The 12,881-nt window shown below is 32.3% G+C and overlaps 1 protein-coding gene across 3 annotated transcripts in view; it reads left to right on the forward strand.

The window, feature by feature from the left end:
* LOC118199051 (medium-chain acyl-CoA ligase ACSF2, mitochondrial-like) overlaps positions 1–12,881 on the forward strand; it is a 97,386-nt gene that overhangs the window by 52,369 nt on the left and 32,136 nt on the right. For all 3 annotated transcript variants that reach the window (XM_085820646.1, XM_085820647.1, XM_085820648.1), the window contains 2 exons: positions 3,287–3,378; positions 8,022–8,098. In XM_085820646.1, the coding sequence (XP_085676772.1) occupies positions 3,287–3,378; positions 8,022–8,098 (169 nt within the window). The remainder of the gene's footprint in view (positions 1–3,286; positions 3,379–8,021; positions 8,099–12,881) is intronic.

A 12,881-nucleotide genomic window follows, 5' to 3' on the forward strand; every position in this document is an offset into this window, starting at 1 on the left:
CTTCTTTAAAAGCAACTGAAATGATCTCACTTGAGGAAAAATTTAAAATAAATTGCAACTGTTGTGATTTCAACAAGAAGCTGAATCTGCGAAGGAAAATAAATTTCACTTATCTTTTGATTTTTCAGAATTCCTGCATTCATTTGGAAATGAAGTCCTCCTACAAATGGTAGAAGTTTACTTGCAACACTCTTAATTCGTCTCCAGGGCATGGTCTAACCGTCTGGTTGAGTATTCCATTTCCTCTTCTGGGCTCCTTCCCAGAATTCCCTTACTTTTTTCCATCCTTGTAGACTCTTTGACTTCGCTGCTTGCTCTGTAGATTGAGAATATGGTGTTGGACTTAAAGTTTCTGCGAGAACTTTCAGCTGGAACTTAAGAGAATCGGATTACTGGAATTTTTATGCCTTCCTTTGTGGTGTTTAAATTTTCTCCGCTGGTTGCTTCCTTCATAGAACCTTCTGTGCGGACTTCTTTATATACTTGAAAAAATGCACTTGAAATTTTTCCCACACTCTGAGTGTGCATAGGCCTCAAAATTATGTCCATAGCTCTTTGAAAAGTTGCGGGGGCTCTGCTAAAGCCGAAAGCATTCTTAGGAAGACATAAACACTCAACTTTGTGATAAATGTGGTTTTCAGAACGTTGTCTGGCTTTACGCCAATTTGAAACCGGATGTCAGATCTAAAGTAGTCATAAATTTCATAGATTTGACTTTACGAATAATTTCTTCAATTATGGGAAGGGGATGGACATTGCACTTAGTCATACTGTTAAGTTTTCAGTAATCAATTGCAAAATGCTATGCTTTAAAGTCAGTAAGTGGGAGGTTTTTTTTTTTTTTTTTTTTTTTTTTTTGCAGCACTACTGAGCTAGTGTAAGAGCTACTTATTGGCGTTATAACTTTATTTCTTAGCATTTCCTGAATATGCTGTTCTATAATTTGAATTTTTGTTTTGTGATAATGTTAAGGCTTTGCTCTTACAAGGGCCGCGTTGCCAGTATCAATGCTAAGGTTCACAATCTGAGTATGGCCAGGTGTGTTATCAAACAAGGTAGAAAACTGATTTACTAAATTCTCAACCTTTTTCTTTTCTTCCGCACCTAAATGGTCCATGTCAATCACCGGTGGCTATATTCTTCCATCTCGATTTAATGTATGCTTTCCAAGAAAATGAGACTCTACATTGGGCGCCTAAACTACTGTAAGGACCATGGCTCGAGAAAATCCTTAGTTTGTTCTGCTGAACTTCACAAGCCTCACCGGCATCAGTTAGTCCCATGGAGGGATTTGGATTTATTGTGGATACCATATGGGCTGCTATGAAACTCACAGTGACTTTCGATGGGAAAACCTCACTAATTTCCTTGAATAGTTAAATTATCATTTTGTACTGTATCTAGTGCCAGAAGCAAAACAAGATACAATTGCAGCTGCCGCCCTATGAGGACAGGCTTCTAGTTGGTATAAATGTATCGGCAAATTTGTGTTGGGTTAGCCAGAGAGCAATACCTAAACATTTGAAGTACTTAAGAATGTGTTCATTAAAGCATTCCCCGTTGTAAAAGACAGGGCTAAGCTCAGGTCAGAACTCTTTAGCAAGTTTCAGTTTAAAGTTGAAGAATTAACTGATCTTATCTTGTGGAAAACCCGAGTAACATTACTCAAGGCAAGAGGCTTGATGATGGCACATTACAAACAATTTTACCTAGGTCGCTGCCTCAAATACACGATTCCTTCGGATTGAAAAATCAAATGACTTTTGAGAATCTATTTGAGCTCACCACCAATTTCAAACGCACGCAAGGCAGAAAAGACATGCATTGCAGGCTATGGCAATAGGCCAAATGGGAAAAGTTTTACGTCTGCGCCTTAGCGAAGGCGAGAGTTTGGCCATAATAAGCATTTGATAAGAGACAAAAAGATTCAACCGTTAGCGGTGGCAGCCAAAATGAAGGGCAAAAGAGAAAACAGGGGAAAAGTAATAAGAAAAATTTTAATTAGGCAGGAATACTGAAGATGAAAGGGTACAGTTACTCCGGAAGCAAGAAAATCCCTCTAAAATTCAATTAAATACTGTAATTGTTAAAAATTTGGCATTGCCAGTAGTGAAGGTATCGCTAAATAATGTCCTAGCAGATTCACTGCTAGACACTGGGGCTCCATTTAGTTTTCTATCATCATATTTTTTCTGCAAATACTTAAGAAGATATAGAGGTATAGACTATTCAACATAGTGGGAATAAAAGTTACTGCTGCTCAAGACATGCAATGAACATGCACAGGTAAAGTAGCTTTGTATGTTCAAGTTAACAATGAAGAAAGAAAAGATCATATTTCATGTCGTGAAAAGTACCCAAGCATCCAAAATCTTAGGTATAGATTTCTTAAGAGCGAAAAGAAAAAAAAGGTCATATTCCATGCTATGAAAAGTATCCAAACATCCAAAATCTTGGGTATGGATTTCTTAAGCGTGAAATTGAACTTTCTGGAATCCATCTACAACTGGATATGAAGAAACTAGAAGACGGATCTAAGCAATTTATCGCTATGTCCAGTAAGAAAATAGAGAAGTGTAAAAAGTTTGTAAAAGGCCTTTTTATTAAGAAATCAAATATTTAACAGAAGGCACTTCTTGTGCTTACAAAACCAGCCAGCATTTATGGGTAACTCAAAAGTAATGAATTCAAATTAAAACTACAATTAAATAGTAGCTTAAAAGTTAAACAGTAAATAGTAGTTAAAATTAAAAGTAATTAAATAGTAGCTTAAATTTAAAAGTTAGCCAAAGGCTACACAGACATAATTAATGTGCAAGTTGTCTCAAACCTATACCAGCATGGCGAGCATTATTGGCAAGAATAAAACAGTGCTGAAAACAGACTACTATTGTAGAATTTCAACTAGCAACATGGTGTTCAGCGGGTATAACATGCTCTGATTAAACAATCTAAAACTTCCCTTCAAATACTCTTTCTACCTCATTTACCTTAAATCTCTTTCTACTGAGTAAATATGCACAAACTAAAAATCAGCATTCAGGCAGGAAAATGGAAATAAAATATGACAGTAAAGATGCTAAACATAAAATGACTTGTTAGAATAAATGAATCCTTTACTGATTTTCCCTTTATTTCTTCGTGAAAAACATTCATTTTTTATATGTCCCGTCTGGTATAAATCCAAAGATCTTGAATGGATTAATAATGTGTATACTGAAGTACCATTGTATATTTGTTGTTTTTAAATATTATTATTTTTATGTGTTCATATATTTCCTTGCAGATGTACAACAGTATATGGAACACCGACGATGTTTGTTGATTTGTTAAATAATCACAGGTTAATTAAGTCCTCCATTTCATCCCTAAAACAAGGTATATTAAATTTTTAATTGAAATTTAAATTAATATTTATATAAAATTTGTACTCTTAATTTTTAAGGTATCAGATTTTAAACATGATTTAAGAAACTGAGATATAACTGCCAACAGTTCAGAACAAAGTGTTAATATTTGAAAGCTGTTAAGTTCACAAACAAAAGCTTTGTTGAAGATATTCTTGCATATTTACATATGCCATTTAAAAGTTAACATAGGATAGTAAATTAATGCTTTAATTCCTACAAGCATTTTTAGACTTTTTTTTTTTTCATTTAACAAAGAAAATTAATGCATAATATAAGAATTTCTATCATAGAAATTCAGTGTTTTGTTTGGTGGAAAGTTACATGTTTCATTACATTTTGCACGTGTGAAAATCTAAATAGTGCATTTGTAAATTAGTGAGGATTATGTTATTGAATAAATACTGCACATAAACTTTAAATGATAAAGCAAGTTAAAAACTTTTAGAATTTAAAATTAGGCAAAAAAATCAACCTTAGCTTGGTGTAGAGTTTTATTCAAAATCTAGGTCAAATTCAAGGAATTCTAGGAGAAATGACATCTGAAGCACTGCATAAAAGAAAAGTTGTGTAGTGGATTTCTCATTCGAAAAGCGCTTTGTAAGGTCTTAGTTTGCTCAGAATATCTTGTTATGCCTTGAATAATAATAAGAAAAGCTTACCATCAACTATCGAAATTCGATAGAGGCAGGATCATTGCCTATAGAGGGTGTAGATTATCATTCCATGATATCGCCCATCGCATTGGTGGACATTCAACCATTGTCATGTGAATATGGAATCAATGGATTGCTGAGGGTCTTACTGAATGGCATGCAGGATCTCAATGCCCTCGAGTACAGACATATTGTGAGGTCAGCCCAGCAAAACCGTACAACTACATCACGGTTCATTAGTCAGGAAATAAGCATGTTTGCAGCATGCTCAGTATCCGCTCGTATGGTGCGTAGACTATCAGCACAGCGACCATTACTTCGGCTTCCCTTGACTACGCAGCATAGATAGAGACGGCAACTTTGGTGCACCAAACAACAATGCTGGATAGAGGATTTCCTTAGTATCGTCTTTTCAGACAAGTCCCGGTTCTGCATGCAGTATTCTGGTGGGCGTATGCGTGTCTGGAAGCTCCGAGGAGACCACATGCCGCCTACTTGCATTCGATATCGGCATAAGAGCCCTGCACCTGGTGTGATGGTTTGGGCAGCCACTGGGTACATGACATGCACATCTCTAGTTCAGATTGACAGTAATTTGAATGTAGATCGGCACATTTCTGACATCTTACATCCAGTGGTTGTGCCCTATCTTCAAGGTCTGCATGGTCTCCAGATCTGTGACCCATTGAAAACATCTGGTCATGTGTTGCTGAGAGACTGGCCCGCCACCACTCTCCAGCTTATACCGTTGATGAGGTGTGACATAGACTTGAAGTAGCGTGGAATGAGTTGCCCGTTTCTGTCATCCAAACCCAGTCTGACTCCATGCGAAAGGCCATTTTAGCTGCGAGGGGTGGCAGTAGTTTATACTAATTTCACACCGCTGTAAACCCCCAAATTGCTTGCAAATTTAATCATTTTGTCTTCATGCCATACTGTTTACGTACAATAAATACCTTTTTTTTGTGTGTTTGCTTTCCTTCATGGTGTTGCAATTTTAATGGCCAGCAGTGTATTTAGCTTTTGTTTCATACGTTTACAAGTTTTAAAACTTTCTTTATCTAACCTAAGTAATTATTTGTTAATTTCATTCTCCAAAGTCGTCACCATTCTTATAAATTTTTCCACTGAATCCTTTTGAATTTAGGAAAAAGAAATTGCTTGAAGTAATATATTTCAAAATGGTCAAATATTTCTTGAATTATGGTAACATTAGAACAGTATTCCCAAAGAAGTCCAGTATCATCCAGATTGCTCTATAATGCTAATTTCTTAAGAACTTTGCATCTCTTGGTACTGTTATGCATTAATCATAGGGCCTTGTAGCCTAAAGTGTCTTCAAAATATGCATCCGTTTGCAGCAATAGGATTTAGTCACCTTTCACTTTTATTGCAAAATTTTTTTTGAGTTATTAAATGCTTAAGATTTATATAGGCTAGCTGTCACAAATTAGTTAACTGTTGCTTATATATGCGGTGTAAATATTGCTACTATCCTTATGTTCCAAGAAAATTGTCATGCTGATTTTTCACACTAACAGAATTGATCAGGATGTTTATAATGTATAAATGCATAATCTTTTTAAGCCTGAGAAGAACAGTTTTTTTCATTTAACTTTATGTAGTGCTATATTGCATTTGAATATTTGTGAATCACCACTTCTTGTAAGTATTTCAATTTTAATAATGAACATTATATAAAAAATAACAAGATCATGCCTCCATTTCTTAAAAAATGGACTGGATTATAAAAACATATTACTCATGAAATGTTCTATGCAATGCATTTCAATGTTTGCTGTGTTATTGTGTGCCAGATTTCAGAATTGTATTTTGCATCGCTTAAGTTAACTAAATTATAAAGTTACAATTACAGTGACAGCTGCATATCACTGCAGTACGTACTTGAGATCATGATGTTTTTCATTTTATGCAATGTTCTTGAAATTTTCCTGCAAAAAAGTTTATTAAAGTAAAACAACATCCTCTAAATCTTTCTGTAGTACTACTTGTTAACATCAAGATCCCCTGATACTGCAAGTTCTTTCCTCTTAACATGGGCTTTGGAAAATTTCTCTTTAGCATTTTTGCCTTGGATCTCCTAAAGCTAATTATTTCAATATGTATAATACCATATTCTCTCATGTATAAGCCACACTTCCCCCCCAAAGCAAATGAAAATCAGATACAGCTTATATACGGAAATGATTAGAAATAAGTACATAATAAGATATGGTAAACACAGAAACATGTTCTTTTTGTCAGATAATGAAAATTTTGTCTCAGTTTGTGTTAAGTACTATTTTCATTTTAGCTGGTTTCACACCTCCAAAAGAAAAAAAAAAAAAAAAAAAAAATATATAGATGGGCTATCCGTAGCTTATCCTCAAGATTTTTTTTCTTTTTAAATTTAGAAGTAAAAATTTAGAGTAAGGCTTTTACACTTAAGAATATGGCATTTTAAAGCAATAATCTTTTATAATTTTGACATTCTTTTTCAATGGCCTTGTATTGGAAAAGCTTATAATGGCCAAAAATCAATTTAGAAAATATGCGCGTTTTATGAAATATAATTAGGTTAATCACAATAAATATGTAATAGTATCATTATTAAAATCTTCGTGAAAATGAGCAAATGATAATACAGTCAAAAGTCGTTAATTTGGACACCTATAATCCGGACCTCAAAGCTGCAAATTTTCTGCGAATGCCTCGCGTTGACGCATGCGCGTAAGACCTTTACGGCTGCGAATATGCGTGTGCGTATGCCCAAAATACGTTTACGCATGCACGTTTAATGTATAACGGACGGTATAAGCTAAGCTAAAATTATCTAATTCAGTTAATGTTGCAGATTGCGTTGTTCCTTAATCTTCGAATTGGATCCGGCTTATTATTTTTTGCAGACTGTTAGAGCAATTTTATAAAAGTAAGCTTGAACTTTCGATTATGTCAAATAGAATTTCCGATATATATTTACTAATATGTAAAGGATCTACAAAGCGAAAGTATGTTTCGAAGTCCATTAAACAAAAAGTGGAATTGCTGAAAAAATTGGATAAAGGCATATCCTTTGTTTATCTAACCATTCCGAAATCTGTTTATCAATTTCACGCTGCTCTGCGGCGGGGAAGAACGCCGCGGCGCGCAATGAATTGGAAGTTGATCTGTCAGCACTATCCCTATCTTCAGGGCAGATGTTTTTATTTTATTTGGTTTATAATTCCTTACTAAATGTAGTATTTCATCTCGATGTACTTCGTCTTTGATATGATTTAAATCAAATTCCTCGTCATTATAATTCGCTTCCGATAGCGAAGAAAGTGACACAGAGGGTATTGAAAACGAAAAGTCGGTATTCTCGACACAGCAATTATAGAACTTGAGCAGCGGAACTTTGTAACTGAACAAGAAATGATGTCTGTTTATAGAATTAAAGAAAAAGCATTATCACGTTAAAAACGGAGCAACTTAAACAACTTACATTGATAGAAATGTTTAATAAGGTCAACAAATAAATATTAAGCTTTTTTTTGTAAATTTTGATACCCTTTAGATCATAATTGTTCTTTATTTCATAAATTACGGTTTCATATTTTTAATTTTATAATTTCTGCATGCCATCTTACCAGATTTAAACTGATGATCTGTAATCCGGAAAAATCGATAATCCGGAATCGCCGAAGTCCCGACGAGTCCGGATTAACGACTTTTGATTGTAGTGTGAGTTGCAAAATAGCTGAGCAATAGTTTGTAATTCTTGTTTTACTTACATAATTTTAAATTGAGTACTAATGTTTTCCTTAACCATTCTGTATAAATTATTTTGCATTATAGCACTTTCCTTTTATATTAAGGAAAATTATTGAGGAAAATAACTCTAATTGAGTAATTTAAGTGTCAGTTTAGATTAAAGATTTTGTCTGAACAGCATATTAATCATTTCTTGCTTTTCAAGCTGTAATTGGGGGAGCTGCAGCACCTGAAGCATTAGTAAAGGAAGTTCATGAAGTGCTTAAAGTGCCGTATGTTAATGTAAGTGCTTTAATTTTTAATGCTATCTTTCAATAAACTATTATTCATTTTATTCAAACTTGCATATAGTTTTTACTATTATTTATAAATTTGCTTTCTGAAAAACCTGTCTACATTAAAAATAATTGGTAAAATTTAAAAATATACTATATATAATTTGAAAATGAATTAAATTCTAATTTTGAAAGTAATGTACACACAACACATATTATTTAATCTTTAATTAAACTTTTAATTTTACTGCATTATAATGTTCTCTTATTTTTTAATTTTGCTTCTTAGTTTTTTGCTTAAATTAACAATTTTAGAAATATTTAGATTTAAATTAACAATTTTAGAAAATATATATATATACCTGATAACTTTTAAGTATCACACCTAAGACATATGCATTTTATTTTAAAATCTGACTACCTTAGTTTTATACTTACGTAGTAATAAAAAATATATAATTTTGTTTTACTTAATAGATTACAATTTATGTTATTTATATTTACAACTGCTTTGAATTAAGATTTATTGAAAAGTGAATGAAACTTTATTATTATTATTATTTTGCCTTAAAATGAATATAGACATCAGTTTGTTATCAATGAAAAGTTGCTTACCATTCAGCTTTTTTGAGATATAATTGTAACTTAGCAATTTAACTTTTGCTTTAAAACCTGTGACTTTTTTGTATTTCAAAAAGAATTATAGCACAAATCGTCACTGGTATTGTTATTAAGAAATGGGCAAGAAATTTATATATTAGGAGATAATATAATCAATATTTCTTTAGTAAATAAATTAGTATTATCTTACTTTGAAGTTATTGTGCAAGTATTAGAAAAACTTGTTTTCAAACTAAGAGATTTTAAGATCATACAAAATTTAATAATTTAGATTCAGTTACTTTAAAACACAATTTTCGGAATTGAACTTCCTACATTTGGGTTCACTCTTTTTTGATACTTCTATGAAATTTATATTAGGAGATAATATAATCAATATTTCTTTAGTAAATAAATTATTATTATCTTACTTTGCAGCTATTGTGCAAGTATTAGAAAAGCTTGTTTTCGAACTAAGTGAATTTAAGATCATTAAAAAAATATACAGTCAAAAGTCTTTAATCTGGACGTCCATAATCCGGAAAGATTTATAATCCGGACCTCAAAGCTACAGACTTTCCTCGCATGTGCATATGCGTTTACGCATGCGCATAATACGTTTACGCATGCGCATAATACGTTTACGCATGCGCGTTTAATGTGTAACAGACGATATAAGCTAAGCTAAAATTATCTAATTATCTATTGCAGTTAATGTTGCAGAATGTGTTGTTCCTTAATCTTCTAATTGGATCCGGCTTATTATTTTTTGCAGACTGTTAGAGCAATTTTATAAAAGTAAGCTTGAATTTTTGATTATGTCAAAAAGAATTTCCGATTCTGCAGCTGCCAAAGGATTTACAAAGCGAAAGCATGTTTCGAAGTCCATCAAACAAAAAGTTGAATTCCTGCAAAAAAATGGATAAAGGCATATCCTTTGTTTCTCTAACCATTCCAAAATCTGTTTATCAATTTCATGCTGCTCTGCGTGGTGGGGGGGGAACGTCGTGGCGCGCAATGAACTGGAAGTTGATCTGTCAGCACTATCTTTATCTTCAGGGCAGATGTTTTTATTTTATTCAGCTTATAATTCCTTACTAAATGTATTTCATCTCGATGTACTCCGTCTTTGATATGACTTAAATCAAATTCATTATAAATATCACAAATACACATCAAATAGTTTTCTGGTTGCAATTTTCTAATTTTGACTATGCGTAATGTATGGTTTACGTACGCGCGCGTTGAAAGAAATGTTTAATAAAATAAACAAATAAATATTAAGCTTTTTTTTTTTTTTTTTTTTTTTTTTTGTAAATTTTAATACCCTTTACATCATAATTGCTCTTTATTTCATAAATTACGGTTTCATATTTTTAATTTTATAATTTCTGCATGCCATCTTACCAGATTTAAACTGATGATCTATAATCTGGAATCGCCGAAGTCCCGATGAGTCCGGATTAAAGACTTTTGATTGTATATATATATATATATTGCCATATGTAAATAAGTACCTAGCACAAAATTCCAATTATTGAGACTTATTATCTGGAATTGCCGTTATATGTTCTGTTTCTTATTCTTGTAAGATTATTTAAAATTAAATTCACTGTTATATTATTACTTGTATATTTTTACTGTTATCTGCTTTTATTTGCTTTGTTGTTATAAATAAAAAAGTAAAATAAGCAGAATGGTATATAGATTTTTTAAAAAAGCTATTAAATTAATTTAGGTGAAAGAGTTTTATAGGCTTGTGGTAAAATTAAGTTATTGCTGTTAATGTATTCATATACATTCATCTAATTTAGTTCAATAACATATCATCAAATATGGTGCTGAAAATATTTAGCTTATAAACATAAAGTAATTATATGCTATATATGGGATTATTTTTAATTTATTCTGAAAAGTATTCAATAACCATAATAAGTGTTTTACTGACTTCATAATACTAATGTCTATTCTTTCTTCATCCAAGAAACATGAGATTTGTGTTTTATTTTAGACTATGCAAATAAAAATTAATTTAATTGCTTTGTTTTCATGAAACAAAAATGAGTTTGCTTAACGAAATTCATAAAACAAAATTTGATATTCATTTTTATTTCAGTAACTGAGTTGTTTGTTTAGACAATTCAAAATTTCATCAATTTTTTTAAAAATTTAAGTAAGTGTGTTTTGGATTTTATATAATGGAAATAAAAATGTATCAGTTTTTATTTCCTTGTACAAAGTAAAAGAAGTACTGTAATTGGGAAAAATTTTAGGTACCATATTTCAGTTCAAATATACATTTTGACCACTCTCGAGTCCATCTGAATGATGTTTTCGCTTAACATCTGTATGTACGGACAGAATAAAGGACTCTCTTTCGCAGAATGGATGTACATATGTATGTATGTGTCTCACATAACTTAAAAATGAATAGTCTCAGAATGTTGAAATTTTGTATATGGGACCGCTATAACACGTAGTTGTGCATTTCCCTTTTTGGTGTGTTCAGGTTTTATTCTTATATTTTGTTAAATTGTGCATTTTTTTTTGCTTCAAAAGTGATTGAATTAGGTTGTTCTTATATTTGGTTAAGGTTTTTATATCTTTAGTAAATCTGCATGCAATGGTTGTAGAATTATCAACAATTTAAAAGTTGTTTAAGTGGTACTAAAGAGGCTGCCATTTGCTTACATTTGAAACTGTTAGCAGAATAGAGAATTAAGTAAGTTTGTGCACCAACTTCAGTGTATTTTCGCCGAGTGGGACCAAATGTAAACTTTAATTTTGTGCACCAAAAATATGTCCTCCTGCCCGCTAGCTGAATTGCTTATTTTTGTGTGGAAATTCTAATTTTAATTATAAAAATTGTTTTTTTAACTGTACTTGTTTACATTTTTCTGTATTTTACAATTTTTAATGATGATGTTTTGAGTTTTTATGTATTTTTGCCTTGACGGGACGAGAGAACTGTATTAATTAAATGAAAAATATCTTTCTAATGAAATTTGAGGAAATAAGTGTAAATGAAATATAGCAAAAAATGTGTATAATTTAATAGGCCATACAAAGAAGTCATGTGTTGTCCACATCAAATATTTTAGTTAAAGGAAACTTGCTGAAATAAAATATTTATCAAATTTATCATTATGTTTTATTTATCTTAAGTAAATCAGTTTATCATAAAAATTAACTTACTTTCATTATGGTATATATTATCGGCTTGGCCCGTGGCCTAATCCAAGCCTAATTAGCGCCGTCGTACAAATGTCTAGCGAGCACCTGTATGTAGTGACGATATTAAAGGGACATTACTTATGTCCTACAACACTTAAAATGAAGCATTATTATCATAATACTAATACGGGGGGAAAAAAATCCTGGAGAAGACATGGATGTTTGTAAATCTATAGTGTCCATGTGGCATAAGGGCATTCTAAATATTCGAGGAAAAGTCCTCTCGAAAGGTTGGTGGTAAAAGAAGAGTGGACACTTGGACCCGTCACCCCAGCTCTCCAACAAAATTGCGGCTGAAACTGAGTTAAATCGCACTGTCCCCTGTAAGGTGCTCAAAGCTGCTGGCAGCGACAGGTGTATCTTGCGCCCCTTGCCACAAGGAATTTCGTGGGCTTGGGCTAACTAAGGTCAGACAAGTGAGCATTCGTCAACAACAACAACATGCTATAAAAAAGTAACACTGCAAGTGAAGCGAAATTAATATACTAAATGCATTGGACACCAACTATGTTGCTGAATACTATTTATTATCTTAAAATTAAAAAAAAAATTAATATACATATCTAATACGTCTGCACTGAATAAATTGCTGTACGCAGCGTAGTTTACGAGAAGGTTCAAACTGTGATTACAACAGGAAACAAAAAGTGTTCTAGGGCTGGTATCTAGAGATATATTAAAAATTCTTTTCTGCGCACCTCTATGTTGTTGGCAACGGTATAGCATAGAGTTTCAACCGAAGTTGCTACATTTCCTCCAAAAATTTGCAAAAACTGTAGTTCATGCATAAGATCTATACTATTTATATCGCTTTGATTTTTATCAGTTAATGCTTTTTGCAGTTTTTGACACAAGCTGAGCTAATCATGTAAATATATGTGAACGAAAATACGTGATCCCGGTAAGTATGTAAAGGTGCGTTCAGATGTGGGCGTAAAGCGCATAGAGGCATAGTC

The sequence above is a fragment of the Stegodyphus dumicola genome, chromosome 7 (assembly GCF_044657685.1).
Source record: "Stegodyphus dumicola isolate Sdum_Otavi_A_Nest chromosome 7, ASM4465768v1".
In the NCBI taxonomy this organism is placed as follows: domain Eukaryota; kingdom Metazoa; phylum Arthropoda; class Arachnida; order Araneae; family Eresidae; genus Stegodyphus; species Stegodyphus dumicola.